The following is a 16,501-nucleotide window of genomic DNA, read 5'->3' as shown; positions in this document are numbered from 1 at the left end:
TGCTCAGGGAACTTATTAAAAACAATGAGAAAATGAAGTAATAACTGGTGATTATTTTGCATGATATTCTATGAGAATACATTGTCTTATTGATCATTTTGAACTTTTAAAATAATTACGGGGAGAGATTCCTTGGGAGTGGTAGCTGCATGTCCATTGACAATTGACTTATGGGCCTTCCTATTTCTTCACATTGAAGGAAGATTATATTCTTCGTATATTTAAAATACTCATTGCTGCCCTACCAGTGTGGCTCAGTGGTTGAGCATTGACCTATGAACCAGGAAGTCATGGTTTGGTTCCCGGTCTGGGCACATTCCCTGGTTGCAGGCTCATTCCCCAGTGTGGGTCCTGCAGGAGGCAGCCAATCAATGATTTCTCTCTCATCATTGATGTTTCTATCTCTCTCTCCCTCTCCCTTCCTTCTCTGAAATCAATAAAAATATATTTAAAAATAAATAAAATACTCATCGCCTTTTTAATTTTTCCAAGATGTGGCTTCTGTGTTTCGATGCTTGTAATAATTCTGCATCCATCAATATTTTCAATGTCTTATGTTTTGTCCACTGGCCTGATAAAATAATACTCCGCCAATAAGCTGCAAAGCCAACATAAACGGTAGTTCCATGAATTCTGTCATTCCATAATGAGGTGAACTTACTTTCCTACTTAAGTTTGAGTTGGAAGTTTAAGAGAATATTGTAAGGATTGTTTTTTAAGTGTTCTCTTTTTAATGCAGGGTGCAAAAGGTGAAAAGGGAAATGCTGGTTTTCCTGGCCTTCCTGGACGTGCTGTGAGTCTGACAGAAAAAGTTCTTGCACATCTTGCTTTGAATAAAAATTATCTGATAGTATATTTCTTTAAAAATTGTTGCAAAATATATTAAAATAAATGTATTTATTTTTCAGGGAGAACCAGGACGACATGGAAAGGATGGATTAATGGGTAGTCCTGGTTATAAGGTACTTACACAAAGAACAGAACAACTTACGTAATTTATGAATGTACATTAGAAAAATGTACCAATATTTGACTTCTTCTCATATGGCACTGGTGTAAACTTAATGAGCTAAAAGTTATTTTACTGTAATTTAAAAATGATACTACATTACTTTTGACTCTATAGTGAATTCTTATTGTTAGAAATAAAATTTCAGGATATTAAAAGGTTGATGGGTTTGTTTGGTTGGTTAGAGGCTTAAGTTCTTAGCTCCGTCTCCTAATAGTTTCAGGTTTCAGAACAATTGAATGTTTTTTAGTATATTTTCAGTTATGCAATCATCACTAGAGTCTAATTTTGAAATATTTTCATCACCTCAAAAAGAAATCCTATACCCATTAGCAGTCACTCCCTATTTCTACCCAAGCTATTATTCCTCCATTTCCAGGCCTATGCAACCTCTAACCTACTTTCTGTCTCTCTGGATTTGCCTACTCTGAAGTCCTTCAGCCCATTGGATAAGTCCCACCCACATTATGAAGGGTTATCTGTTTTACTCAAAGTTTACTGATTTAAACATTAATCCTATCTTTAAAAACTCCTTCAGAGAACTATCTAGACTGGTATTTGACCAAATATCTGGGCACTATTGCCTAGTCACATAATATTAATACATATATTTTGTTGACACATAAAATGACTCATTCACAGATGACATGACTTTTTACTCTTTTAATCTAAAGGTGACCCCTTTTTATTATTGTATCAATATTAAAGAAATTGTTTGAATGTTATCTTTATGATTGCATTCAGGATAAATGTTTTGACAATACAATATAGGTGATAATTTATGCTTTCTATTACATTCCAGTAGGAAGCACATAATATCTGTCCTATTATTGGTAATACTAAATTTGATCACATGGTTAGAAAAGGGAAAGCCATGTATGTGTTTGTGTTTATTTTATCCATGGTATATTTCTAATTTACCTAGTTCCTATTTAAATGTCTCTAAAATTTTTAATAGTTTCCTTTATAAAGGTGTAGCAAGTATTTTTTTAGTTTTCCCAAGTGTATAATATTGTTGATGCTATTGTAAATAGTGTCATTTTTATAGCTTTATTGAAGTACAATTTATGTATAAATAAAATTTACTCATTTCGTGTAACTACCACCAAATTCAAGTTTTAGAATTTTTGTAACCCCAAAGAGTTCTCTTATTCTCCTTGGCAGTTAATTACTAACCCTACCCTTTGGCACTAAGCAACTACTGCTCTGCTTTCTGTCACTATTTATACCACTCTTAAAATTTCAATGAAATGTAATCATGCAGTATTTAGTCATTTGGATATATGCAACCTTATTATTTTCATTCATCAGTTGATGAACATTTGACTTACTCCCTATATTTGATAGTTAAGAATAATGTTGATATCAATATTCTTATAGACATCTGAGTTGGGTATGTTTTAATTTCGGGGTGGGATGTTGATACCTAGAATAGCTGGGTTGTATGTCTGGGGCAGGGTGCTGTCCTATTTGGTATGATGGTATCATATTAGTGCCATCTTCTGTTTCATGAAGGTGTTTTTTTATGTTATTTGTTGCATAGATATTTATAACTGTTACATCTTCATTTTTAATTGTGGCTTTAGCATTTTAAAATTTCATTTTCTGTCTCCTTTATTAATTTTTAGCTTGAATTCAACATTGAATTATAACAGGATTACATTTCTCCTTTCTGATCATCTTTCTTTGCTTACTAGACCTTTGCCTCTCCTTCTATCATGTTAGCATTAGCTCTTGGAATCTTTTTATTTTCGTTGTTTCTCATGTCCAGCATAAAGTTAAACTCTGCTTTTTCAAAGCAATCTGAAATATTTTTCTTTTAGGACATTAATTGAATCTACTTTTATTCCTAGGCTAATAGATTTGGTCTTTGTCATAATACTTATGTTAGAATTTTGTTATACTTAGTACATTCATTATCTTATATTTATTATGCTTCTTTCTCCATCTGGTCTGTTGTTTTCTTTGGGATTTAGGAAGATTTATATGTATTTTTTTCTAATTGTCTTCCTCCCCCCACTAAGTTTTATTGAGATTTTTGACATACAGAACTATGTAAGTTTAAGGTGTACAGCATAATGATTTGACTTACATATATTGTGAATGATCACCACAATAAGACTAGTTAACATCCATCATATAGATACAAAAAAAGATAAAGAAAAAAATTTTTTCTTGTGATGAGAACTTTTAGAATTTATTGTCTTAATAACTTTCAAATATACCATATAGCAGTACTAACTACAAATGGTCTTTATACTAATGCCTTTTGTAGTATATAAACACTTCAGAATTCCCTTAGTCATCCTTTACCTTACTTAGGCATCTAATCTTTGTTTTGTTTTGCTAACTTTAAATGATAACCATGTTATCTATGTTACAATTAATGAACTTACTCTACTTTCCCCTTTCCATTCTCCTTATTTGTTTAATTATATCACTTCTACTTTTTCAGATCATATAATACTTAGAAACTATTTTTCTAGTCTTTGCTCACCTTTCTTTCAGATCAGCAGTTAAATATATTTAGTGTTCATCACCAGTTCCTTGACCAATATTTCATCGTCATAACTTAAGTCTGATGAAAATTCTCCTCTATGACTGTATTCCTTATATAGGGCTTGCAAATACAGTATTCTCTAAATTCTTATATTGTAACATATTCTTCTATATTCTTGTTACTTGAATGACAACTTGGCTAGCTATTATAAAACCCTTATCTCACCTTTTTTCCTTGAATTTCTTGAAAATGTTGCTCCACTACTGTCATGTAGATTACTCATGCCAGCCTAATTGTCTTTCCTTTGTAAGTGGCTTTGTGTTTTTGTATGGAAGCCCAGAGAGTTTTTAATTTTTTAATTTTTAACTTAATGTTTAAAGTCCAATAGCATAATTTATGTATGAGAATTAAGAATTTCAGGTATTCCAAAATACTTGTAATAAGTAGATTCAGTGTTTCTTTTCATGCTGGAATGTTCTCTTGCATTTTAGTTTTAAATAGAACCTTTTTTTTTTTTTTTTTACATTGCTTTGGTTTATAGGTGTGTTGAGACTTCTTTGGCTGTCTTCTGTCTCTTTCAGTTTCTCATCCTTTTTAAAATTTTTATTTTTATGGGCTATGTTTAGTTTCCCCTTGATGCCTTTTTAAAAAAATATTCTCACCTGAGGATATGTTTCTATTGATTTTAGAGAGAGAGGAAGTGGGAGGAGAGAGAGAGAAACATCAATCAGTTGCCTCCTGTACATGCCCTGATCTGGGATCAACCTTCAACCTAGGTATGTGCTCTATCCTGGAATCAAACCCACAACCTTTTTGGTGTATGGGAGGATGCTCCAACCAACTGAACTACTCAGCTGGGACTCTCCTCAGTGCCTTTTTAAATTTAAAATTAAATCTATTTCCCTTTGGTTTCTAGTAATCATATATATCCAAGATGATTTTGTCTTTTCAATTTATTTCTTGAATTAATTTAATTCTTATTTTATATATTCCCCTTTTTAACATCTGAAAATGCTTGTATAATGTTAATCTAGGCTGCAGTACTTTTTTACAATTTTCTTCTGCTTTGTGTTTATTTTTATGTGAGGGAAACTTACTGAAAAGTTTTGATTTTGATTTTATATTTTCTCTTTCAGTAGTTTTGTTTGGGTATTGTCTGCCAATTCTTTGCAGTTTGAAATGTCATATATATTTAGACTTGAAATAGTAGGCAGGATGTAAAAGTTTGAGTGGCTTGCTAGGCTTCTTAGAGTATCTCCTTTTTTATGTGTAGTGAAGTTACAAATTACTTTAAACAATGAAATTGTTTACTGGAAAGTGTTGACTATATCTTCTGTTGAGGGGGTGGAGAGGTTTGAAGTATAATGTGTTCATTTAAGAGTCTGTGGCACATCCAAGAGTAGAAGGCCAGCAAGTAGATAAATCTAGGTTAGAACTCCATCTCATTCAAAATGGGAAGTGAATGGGATATGGAACAGAGTTGTAAGATTATCTTAGATTATATGAGGGACAATGATTTCACTGTAAAAAATGCAAATGCAGGTAAGTGTATAGGTTTGGTGGCAAGATGTTTGACTTGTTTTCTTAAAAAAAAAAAAAAAGTGGGAGTTGTCAGCTGTTGAGAGATGGGACAGAAAGGCAATTTTTGTTGATTGGATAACTTTTCATATATTTGTGTGGAAACTGTGGCAAAGAGGAGATCAAGGGAATAAATATAGAAGCTTCACTGAAGTCTAGTTGAAGCTGGAAGTTCCAATCTGTGTGACTATTGTACTATTTCTTCTCTCCCATGTCTATACTTAGAAGCCCAATCGTGGGTCTGAAGAGGCTTACAGTTTGATTTCAGTCAGGCCTGGGGTTTGCATAAGCAAGTGAAGCATATGAACAGTGAGATAAAGGGGTAAGAATTTAATTAGGGAGCAATTGAAATACTGAAACATGGCATTTAATCTGGATTTGAAAAGAAGCAAACACAGAAAAGGACAGATTATAATAAGGGCATAGTTTATTGGATACTTACTACATGCCTGGCTCTTTCCCCAGCACTTTATATGCATTTACTCATTAATATCAGAAATCATTATGAATTATAAGTGAAAAAATTTTACCCTTTTACAGTTGAGGAAACTAAAGAATGGAGAGATGAGATATTTTGTACATTGTTTTATAGCCATAATTTAATAACTAATGAAAATTTCTTTCACCAAATTGTTTTTAAAAAATTATAGCCAAATAATATTTTCCAAATATAGGGAATGATTAAATTATTGATTTTACCGTTTTTTGTGCATTGTAGCTAGATTAAAATATCGACCTTATTTTAAAAATACTCATTTTGCCTAAATTATATTGGCAAACCACAGGAGTACAAATATAAAACATTTAAATCCTAAAATGAATCATAAAAGTAATGGACTGTGAAAACCCCAACCATTTTGGTGGCAGTGGAGTAGCTAACTTTTATGGACCTTCCCTTCTATGCTTAGATCTATACAAGGCACTTACAAAAATTCTTATTTTTTTAAGATATGTTTTTATTGATTTTTAGAGAAAGGGGGAGAAGAGAGAGAGAAACATCTATGAGAGAGCTACCTCCTGCACGCCCCTCACTGGGAATCAAGCCTGCAACCAGGCATGTCCCCTGACTGGGAATTGAGCCAGTGACCTCTCGGTGCCCAGGACGATGCCCAACCAATTGAGCAACACCGGCCAGGGCAAGACTCTAATTTTTTATTTAAAGAAAAGATCTATGAAATTGGCAATGTTAATGTCATTTAGACATTATTAAGATCAGATTAAGAGAGCTTAAAGAATTGACTGGAAAGTGCAGTCGGTTACATGGCAGAACTAGAATTCCAGGGCTAGTTTGTGTGATCCTGTCCATGCATTATGCTGTCTGAACTTCATGTCTGTTTATTTGGTCAGCCAAGAGATGCTTCCCAGCCTTATAGCTTCAGAATAACCTCTGGCACGCTAGAGATTTGTTTACATATGAAGAATAAACCATGCAGCAAGATCAAAGTCAAAATAAAATGTCTAATAGCAAAGTAAGGATATTCCTCAAAATTAAATTATATGATAATGGTCACACATCTTTCACCTCATTTTGAAGCTTGGCATGGTCACAAACTAAATTATTCTCCATCCTTTTATTTTTTGTGTGGGTAAGGACCATGGCATGAAAGGTGATACCCATGCAATGCATGTTTCATATGTCTGTTTTTGGTTAAATTGCCTTCTTAAAAATAGCTGGTTTGTGGTGGAATAAATCATCTTTGACATTAGCTGTAGAAATTGGGTTGAGGAATAATGTTTAATGTGACATTTTCTCAATTATTTATTTATTTTTATCAAGAAAGACGTTAATAAGATAGCAAAATGATAACTTAGAGGTGAAGGCATGCTCTATGCCATTTTCCACCAGCCAAACAAATTGGTGTGCGGGTATGCAGTTCTCCAGATCATGAAAGTAATGAAGTGATCAGGCTAACCTCTGGTTACAAAACTGAATTTTACAGGTTAGTTGTGTACTGCATTTGATTATGTTAAGGAAAATGGCCAGTCAGAAATCATTATTCCATCTCCCAATGAAACATCATTAAGAGAATGAAGAGAACACTCCTAGGTAAAGATTATTGACTCTCATCATAACTAACCTGCATACTCTTCCAACTACAAATGCTATAGCTCTCTCCACAAACGTTTTTTCCATTTTATTTATCTGTTTGAAATTGAGCATTTAAGAATAAATAGGTCATTCCCTCTTCCTTGAGATGCCTCAGTGCTTGTAAAGGGGCATAAGTCATATACAGCCTTACATTCTGTTCAACACTATTCTAAATACTGTGGGTGATTAAGGAAATCTCGTGTGTTTTCTGCTTTTAAAGAATGTGCAAGTCAAGAAACTAACACCTACATAAACAAGACACCTGTTCAACAACCTGGCCATTGTAAATTCAGTGCCAAGTGTAAAGCTGTGTAATGTCATTGTAGATCACAGATAGAGTGACTTGTAAGAGCAGAAAGTGTGTGTAAGTCTCTATCTTGAGATCTAGGCAAGGGCAGTGGTTTTCAAAGTGTGGTCCCAAGACCAGCAGTAGCAACACCTCCTGGAGACCTGTTAGAAATGAAAGTTATTGGGATCCACTCCAGACCTATAGAATCAGAAATTCTGGGATCTGCAGACTAATAAATACTCCAGGTGGTTCTGATGAAGCTAAAGTTTGAGAATCGCTGCTGTAGATTATAAAGAATGCAACTCTTGGGAGGCAAGGTCAACATAGATCCCATAGGATGATCAATTTTAAAGTGAAAATAAAAATAAATATTAAAAGGATTGATGTAAACTTTGGTCACATTTACTTGAAAGATAAGAATACTGTCCTAGTCTCATGAGTACACAGTACATAATTATTTTATAACTTAACCACCCACTGTCATGTATAGATTTACTATTTATATAGTCACTTTATGAATCGCAGAATGGGTTATTTGATTCCAGGAAAAGTTAATATCAATCATCTAGGAGTAATTTTTATTTTTCTGTTTGTGTCTAATATGCTTTAATATGTAATATAATACATACAGTTATTTTGCAAGCATGATGAAAATGGAATTCTTTATTTCCTCTTACTGCTAACAGGGAGAAGCAGGCCCTCCGGGTGCTCCGGGGCAGGATGGACCACGGGGAGAGCCTGTGAGTACCTTTTCAACTCAGTTCTAAGGGATGAGGCTCTTTTCCTGCCTTGAAGTTTATCAACTATTTAAATTCTCCTCCCAAGTGCCCTATCCTTCTTTAGTGACTTCCAGATTTGGAAGTTGTCAAAGCTCTTTGTGGAACACTTTTAAAGAGGGAAATATTTAATCCTCTCTCACACACTAGGGAGAATTTGCCAGCAGGAAATTTATGTGCAGCATGAATCACAAGCAATCGTGCCCACACAGAGTGTTTAGCACAACAGCATGGTCTGTTGGTGAGCCGTTAGTCAATGTCACTTTGCCACTTGCTCATTGTCTTGTAGTATGCTGTCTAGGATCGTATGTTCAATAAGAATCAAGGTTAAGAAACATAGGATTGAAAAAATATTGAGCCTGAATCCGAGATACATGTATGTGTAGCAAGTGTGCCATATGACTCAACTTCAGATGAGTTGTAGAAATACAGTTTTTTTCCACTTTTTATTCCTACAGCTCCAGGCCAACTTGGCCAACATTTAAATACCAGCTGATTTCCTTTTATTTGTCAAAATTACCGATCTTCAGGGAATTTGCACTTAGTTTTGGGAGGAGTTGATTCAAGAAATGAAATAATAGGCTGTCTATTGTAGTTTATCACAGTGTTCAGTCAAGGGTTCAGAATCTAATATTGGACATCAGAGGGAAAGAGGGATCACGGAAGCTTCTTCAGTGGGGCAAGGGATTGAACTATTCTTAGAATCATTCAATCAAATATTCCTTGAATTCTCATATTGTGTATTTTGATGCACTGGGGCAAGTTTCTCTACATAGCAGGAGCTTATAATCTACTTTGGAGAATAGCAAAAAATGGGATGCAAATAATTACCAACCTGAGACAGATTATAGTAAATTCCAAATATGGATTTAACATGGCATAGGAAGGCCAGGGCTTGAAGATAGTCTCTGTCACCTTCTAGCTTTGTGAGTTTGGATAAATCACTTCACATCACTGCAAACCTTTCTCCTCCTCAAAAAGTGTACTTTCTCATATTGCCTGATTTATAGATTTCTTGTGAGACTTACATGGGAAATGTGAAAAAAATTGTGAAACAATTGCACAAATGCATGGGTTCATTCAAGATGCTGAATGAGTATAGGAAGGGAATCTTGATTCATGAAGTGATTGAAAAATTTTTACCAAGGATTTAGGGCTAGGGCTAGATTTAGTCACAAACGGGTGACTGGGAAAGAAAGGGAGACAAGAGGAAGAACTAATATGAGTGAAGACACACAGGTAGGTTGGTTAAGGGTGTCCCCATGAAATAATGAAATGATCTTAAAGAGGTCCTGTGAAGGAAGGGTCCTTATTGGGTGGTGGGAAGTAAAGTTAGGAAGGTGATTAGGATCATAGTATGGAGATCCTGGAAAGCAAACTGTATTCACTTCCCTTGAAAATGGTGTAAGAAAAAAAGAATAACATGATAAAAAGTAATGCTTTAGAGGCAGTAATGAGATACTGGTATACGCAGAATGAACAAAAGGAATCAGGATAATAATTACCTGGCTATTTTGACAGACCAGTCATAGGCAAATAAGGCCTCAACTAGGCTTTTAATGAAATGGAGAGGATTCAGTAGGGATAGTATGAGTTCAGTATGTCTGACCCATCATTATTATTAAAGTATAACTCTAGGACTGGTAACGATATGAGACTAGCTATATTTATATTTTTGTTTTCAGGAAAAATTTAAGGGGTGTGTGTGTGTGTGTGTGTGTGTGTGTGTGTGTGTGCTCATGCTTGTGTGAGTGAAGATAAAAAGGGGGTTGGGGAAGGGAAGACAGGTGAGTGAGAAGGTGAAAGGGAAGAGAGAAGAGACAATGGACATCAGAGACAGATTATCATCAATAGTGTTCTAAGTGTTTGTGTCAGTTATTTATAAGCCTTAGTGATTCGTTTTCCAAAGAAGCAGCGTGACAGTGCAGATGGTCAGCAAGTCTATGTAAACCAAAATGCCATGCGAGCAGAATATATTTACTTTGAAATTAGCACTGCTGTGTTCCTGTTAATAAAACCAAACTAAGAAGAAAACTAGTAGAAAATGAGGAGCTCTTGAGGGGATGTTTTCCTCTCCTAAGGCTGCTGTTCCTTACTGTCAGCCAGGAGCAGGCACCAATTTGTGTTTTCTCCTGCCATGCCTGGTCCTGCTTTGTTCAAGACTTGCCCCACTTGGAGCTTTTGCCCTAGCGTACATTTTTTATACCAGGCAGCATGATCCTTCAGATTTCAACCCAACATTTAGTGCATTCCTGGAATGTGTAAGGCATTGGGTTTAGTGAGGAGAGAAACACAGGACTGTCCCACGGAAACTCACTACCTCATAGTGGAGATAGACAGTAAAAGGATAACATAACAAAACCTAAATTATAAAGTTCTAAAAAATTGACAAACAAGGAGCTGGGCAGGGAATGATGGCAGTGGGGTAGTGGAAGTTATTTAGATGTAATCTCTCCTCCTTAACCAACCAGATAGAAAACTGGGAGTGACCAAGTGAGACTCTTATTCCTTTCCCACCAAATCAGGAGAGGCAAGAAAGGATACCTTATCCCTTTGATCCCACTTCTCTCTCTTTCCTGGTAAATGGTGGGGTGACAGTCAGGCCTCCTATGCCAGGAGACCTACTCTGTTAGGAAAACAATGAACAGATTGGCCTCTAAAATTTGCTCATATTACTTGGATACATTTCTTCTGGTCTTTCTTCTCTTCCAGTTAAGAACAATTAACATAATAAATTATTCTGTTATTTTGACAATGAATGAAAATATGGTTAGAAATATCCTGTGAAGAATGATCCTTACCCTTTGTGGAGAAGCTTTGAAAATGAGGAAAAATGAAAGTTTATATATTTTGGTGACACCAAGAAATGAAGACTCTTCTGTTGCATGTGGGTGCTGGTCTTAAGTATTTGTAATGAAAGATTTAACCCCACTAAAAAGGACATGTTCACTATATTATTTGTTCTGTAATGTGGAAGCCAAGAAAATTAATGGAGCTTAAGTTGAAAGGACAGGAGCTCTTAGAAAAAATGCTTTAAAGCTGATTAAACACAGCTTATAGCAGCGGGATGATGATTCATCCATGTAAGCAGATTGGTAAATATGAACTAACTCCTTGAATTCAACTTGAGGACAAAGGCTGTATTTTACTGGAAAATGATTATACCATTTTAAAATACAATTACATTCACATGCCTATGCTTTGCATTTTAAAGGCTAGTATTGTCGGTCCTAATAGTAATTCAGTCCTAAAAGTAACTTGCTTTCTAAGTAGCAAATTGTACCCACTTAACTTCTGCTGGATTTATTGTAATTGGTTTCAACCATCAAAGGATTATAGCATTTCAGTCATTCATCCAGTAAGCATTTGCTGAGTGTCTGCTTTGTGCCGGACATCATACTGGTGGAGGAGAATAGGAATATTAATGTGACGGTCCTGCCCTTAAGCAGTCAGATGAGCCAATAGATCACAATCCTACCTAATAATAGACAAATATGCAAATTGACCATACCTTCGCTATGCCCGTGATTGGCCAGGAGGCGTGGGGGGGCGGGACTCGGGGTGGCCGGGGCAGCTGATTGGGCCGGCGGGACGCTGAGCTCCTGTCGCCAGTGGTGGCTCGAGCTCAGCATCTGGGCCATGGCTGTGCTGCGGCACAGAAGGGGCCTCTGGGGCAGTAAGCTCACGTCCCACCGCGGACCATCAAAAGCGGGGGAGCTGGGTGCCTGTCTGCTCAGAAACCAGGCCTTTCAGAAGCCTCCGCCATGCTGGAGGCTTCTGAAAGGCCTGGTGCATCAGCGGACAGGCATCCAGCTCCCCACCCTAAACATGCATGATTCAATCATGCACTGGGCCTCTAGTATAGTATAAATGTTATGGAGGTGGGAACAGGGGTCTTGCAAATTTGTAGAAGACATGTATAACACTAAATGAATTTGGGGATGCTACTGAAAGAAATGCATTATTTTCTATTAGCAGCATTATGGAGATATAGTTCATATACTATACAATTCATTTATTTAAAGAGTATAGGGATGCATTTTTAGAAATACACATTTTTATTGATTTCAGAGAGAAAGGGAGATATTAAAACATTAATGATGAGAGAGAATCATTGATAGGCTGCCTTCTGCATGCCCTCTATAGGGTATTGAGCTGCAACCCTGGCATGTGACAGGGAATCAAACCGTGATCTCCTGGTTCATAGGTCGACACTCAACCACTGAGCCACACTGCTGGGCTAAGAGATTCATTCTTAAACAAGATGCTCTCTTGGCAGAATTCTCGAATATAAATGGGAGTTGGCTGGTTCTTTGGGCTGGCAAGGCAGGTGTCTGTAGCATGTTCCAAAACATAGAAGTAAAAGATATCATGATACTTTGGGAAAAGCTGCTAAGGATACATGGAGGGGATGGGATAAAAATACAAGATGAGGTTGTAGGGGTTAGGTAGACTACAAATCAAGACAGGCCTTATATGCATGTGCTATTTGGATTTAAATCTGAGAGTGGTGGGGGCCATGCACAGGTTTTAGGTAGAGGAGTAAGTTGATCAGATTTAGGACGTTTTAGAAAGATCACACTGACAACAGAATAGAGAAGGCATAGAAGGTGAGCCGAGATCGAGGACAGAGCCTAAGAGCTGAGCTCTGTCACCTCCAGTGTCAACTAAGGCAATAACATTCAGAGTTGGGATGGGGAGCTTGGGATTATTGAAATGAACGAAATGGTACCAATAGGGTTCAAGGATCAATTGCATGTGGGTAAGATGAAAAAGGATGACTCTCAGAATCTTATCACATAGATGGAGGCACAAGACCAAGCAACAAACTGGAAATAGAGCAAGCTGAATCACTTTTGGCTAAGGGAGGTGATCCTAGTATGTTTTTAAATGAAAGATATCTAGATAACAATGAGGGCATTTAAACAGGAGAACTAAGCTTTGGATGGTTAAAATAGACATGTAAAAATGGGGACTACTACCATTCCAATAAGAAATAGTGAGTCAGATTCAAGGGAAATTTAAAAGAATTACTCTGAATACTAGGTATAGTAGATTGAAAAATGCTTTGCTTCCCCAGAAAGATATAGGACCCTATTATAATTTGGAAATCTGTAAATGTTGTCTTCTTTGAATTAAGGGTCTTTGCAAATATGATTAAAGATCTGGGAAGGGGAAATTTTCCTGGGTTACCTGGGTGGGCCTGATCCAATCAGTTGAAAGACATTAAGAGCAAACTGAAGTTTCTCAGAGGAGGCAAAGAGATCATAGTAGCTGAGATTGGGATGATGAGGCACAAGTCAAGGAATGTTGGCAGTTACCAAAAGATGGAAGTGGTGAGGAATGGATTCTCCCCTAGAGCCTCTGGGGTGGTACAACCCTGTCTAGACCTTGACTTCAGACTTCTGGTCTTTAGAACTATGCAAGAATAAAGTCCTGTTGTTTTAAGCTAAGTTTGTGGTAATTTTTTATAGCAGCAAAGGAAACCAGTACACTGGGCTTTTCATCTACTCTAATCCTTAACAATTATTTATGTAATGAACCTATGTAAAAAGGCATGTGAGTACACACTGCTACATATCTCAAACTGTTCATGTATTAATCAAAAGCATTTGGACTTAAAGAAATTAGATAAATAGGTCTCAACAACAATTTGGTTAAAAGCAGGGCTCCTCAGTCACCAATATTTTCTGTATATTCAATTTTGTTAAACTCCCATTTGTTTCTAAAAGCTTATTTTTATCCACTTCTCATTTTTTTCTACATTTTTGCGTTCTGTTTTTTGACTTTGAGCCCACATGTCTTTATATTACAAAGTTGGAAAGATTGAAATGTCTGGTGCATAATGTATCCTATCTAATAATAGGCAAATATGCAAATTGACCGCACCTTTGCTATGTCCAAGCCACGCCCACCAGCCAAGCCATGCCCACAACCAATCAGGACGAGTATGCAAACTACCCCAACAAAGATGGTGGCTAATTTGCATATCAAGACAGTGTAGAAAGAAGCCAAGAGCTGCAGAAGGGAGCAAAGCTGCAGAGAAGCAAGCAAGCCGGGGGGAGGAGAAGGGAGGAGCGGAGGTGGGGCCGGGGTAGAAGGGAAAAGCAGGCTGGCTGGCAGAGAAGGCAGGGCCGGGGGAGAAGGGAGGAGCAGAGGCAGGGCCGGGGGCGAAGGAAGGAGAGCGGGCGGGCTGGCGGAGAAGGGAGAAAAGCAGGTGGGCTGGCGGAGAAGGCGGGGCAGGGGACAAGGGAGGAGAGCAGGCAGGGCGGGTAGAGTGCAGCAGGAAACCCTATTGCAGGATTTTTCCTGCAACGGGAACGCTAGTAATGTATATAAACCACAGTTTAAAAATATAATACAGTATGAATATCTATACTTATAAAAGGGTAATATGCTAATTAGACTGGACATCTTCCGGATGTCCTTCCAGACAAAGCCACGGTGGTGGGGCCAAGGCAGAGGTAGTTAGGGGCGATCAGGCTGGCAGGGGAGAGCAGTTAGGGGAATCAGGCCAGCAGGGGAGAGCAGTTAGGGGGGTCAGGCTGGCAGAGGAGAGCAGTTAGGGGCAATCAGCCAAGCAGGCAGAGAGTTTAGGGGCGATCAGGCTGGCAGGCAGGCGAATGGTTAGGAGCCAGCGGTCCCAGATTGTGAGAGGGTGCAGGCTAGGCTGAGGGCATCCTTCCAACCCCCATGCATGAATTTCGTGCACCAGGCCTCTGGTGTATGCATAAGAAAGAATCTGCATGGCAAACATGGTATAATCACACTTCAGTTACTTTGCCTATGTCTTCCCCCAGGTTGGGTTTCTGATGTTTGTTATGTTCTATTTTTGCTTGTCTGGCTTTTATTTCCCCCTGTGAGAATGCTTTTGAAATAGATTCTGAAAAAATTAAGGCCTGGAATTTGAGTGATTTACATTGTTTTTCTCTTTAAAAGATGTTTAGTTTGTCAGGTTACATTTTCATGCCAGGGGATGAAGAATAAAACAGATTAATTTGAAGAGTCCTCAATTGTTGGATCTAGGTTTTCCTAACTTCTCACAAATTTACTCTGATTTTACCTAGGGTGGGTGGGGGGACAGGGCTGTCCAGGGCAGCAGCACACTGAATTTAGGAGCAGTTATAAAATGATAACTCTAAATACTAACTTTTGGTCAAATCACCTTTTAAGCCCAATTATCACGTTGGTCAGTCTTCTGCGTTGGCCAGTTGTTGCTGACCAGATTACCTGCAGTAGCAGTGTTTCCATTGCCTCTGTGTCATGGCTATTCTTGTCCTGACCCTCAGTCCTGATAACATCTCCTATTTAGGGTAACTTTTTCCTCAGGCACTCTGAGCCTTTTGCTTGTTAGAGCACAGGGAGCCTATGGCTCATGATGAAGATGTGTAGGCAGGACTAGGGTTCCACTGTTTGAGCCAAGATCCCTGGAGCTCCATGACTGAAGAGGAGAGAAGATGCCACATTTTCTGGATCTATGGAGGTGAGCACATATTTCTCAGTTAAGGATGTCTTACATCTTTTTTTTTTGGGGGGGGGGGGCGGAAATGTTTGCTTTATCATTTTAGGAATAAAGACATGGAGGTCATTGTACTGTATTTGCGGACATTGGCTCTGGAGGCGTTTGTTGTTTCCTTTCCTCATGCCTTTTAAATTCTTGCTAAACCACATGTTATGCTTGTGTTAATGGTGTAATGTTAACTGCTGATCCCTGCCAAGTCATCATTTACTTAAGAGACAAGTAGGCCTTTTGTTTAATCACCTTTTCTGTGGTGTGATTACTTGACGTGTCATTGTTATGCATAAATACCAAAGACAAGCATGAAATTCCTGGGAAAAGTTCATGTTGAACTGCTAGGGTGGTTTCCTGTGTGGAATAATCCACTTTATTATACTAGAAAAGTGGAGGTGTCTTTAATTGCCCACTTGACTGTATTTCTTATTTAGATTGAGAAGGTAAGAGGGGAAAAACCTCACTAGTTCTGTCCTTGTTCTGATTTGATTTGCAATTGTAGGGCAAGCTTTTTAAAGTCTTTTGTGCTAATTTGTAACACTTTCCCCCCCACTCCTCTTGCAGGCACCAGGAGTGGCACATCCTTGGTATGTGTTGAGTGGAACCACCTTAGCCTGGTATCTGCTAAGAATTTCAAATGGCACTTTTAGGGTGAAGGCGACCCACATTGAACAGTTTAGGAAATTCAGTAGTCTTTATTATTGTGATAATTTCCTCATAATTCCAGGTTTAGGTTTTAAAACTTAA

The 16,501-nt window shown here is 37.6% G+C and overlaps 1 protein-coding gene across 2 annotated transcripts in view; it reads left to right on the top strand.

Moving 5' to 3' along the window:
* The window catches only part of COL21A1 (collagen type XXI alpha 1 chain), a 116,832-nt gene that overhangs the window by 62,671 nt on the left and 37,660 nt on the right, over positions 1-16,501 (top strand). For both annotated transcript variants that reach the window (XM_054721961.1, XM_054721962.1), the window contains 3 exons: positions 738-793; positions 909-962; positions 8,152-8,205. In XM_054721961.1, the coding sequence (XP_054577936.1) occupies positions 738-793; positions 909-962; positions 8,152-8,205 (164 nt within the window). The remainder of the gene's footprint in view (positions 1-737; positions 794-908; positions 963-8,151; positions 8,206-16,501) is intronic.

Source organism: Eptesicus fuscus, chromosome 10, assembly GCF_027574615.1.
Source record: "Eptesicus fuscus isolate TK198812 chromosome 10, DD_ASM_mEF_20220401, whole genome shotgun sequence".
NCBI classification, from domain to species: domain Eukaryota; kingdom Metazoa; phylum Chordata; class Mammalia; order Chiroptera; family Vespertilionidae; genus Eptesicus; species Eptesicus fuscus.
This window is presented reverse-complemented; position numbering and strand designations above follow the sequence as displayed.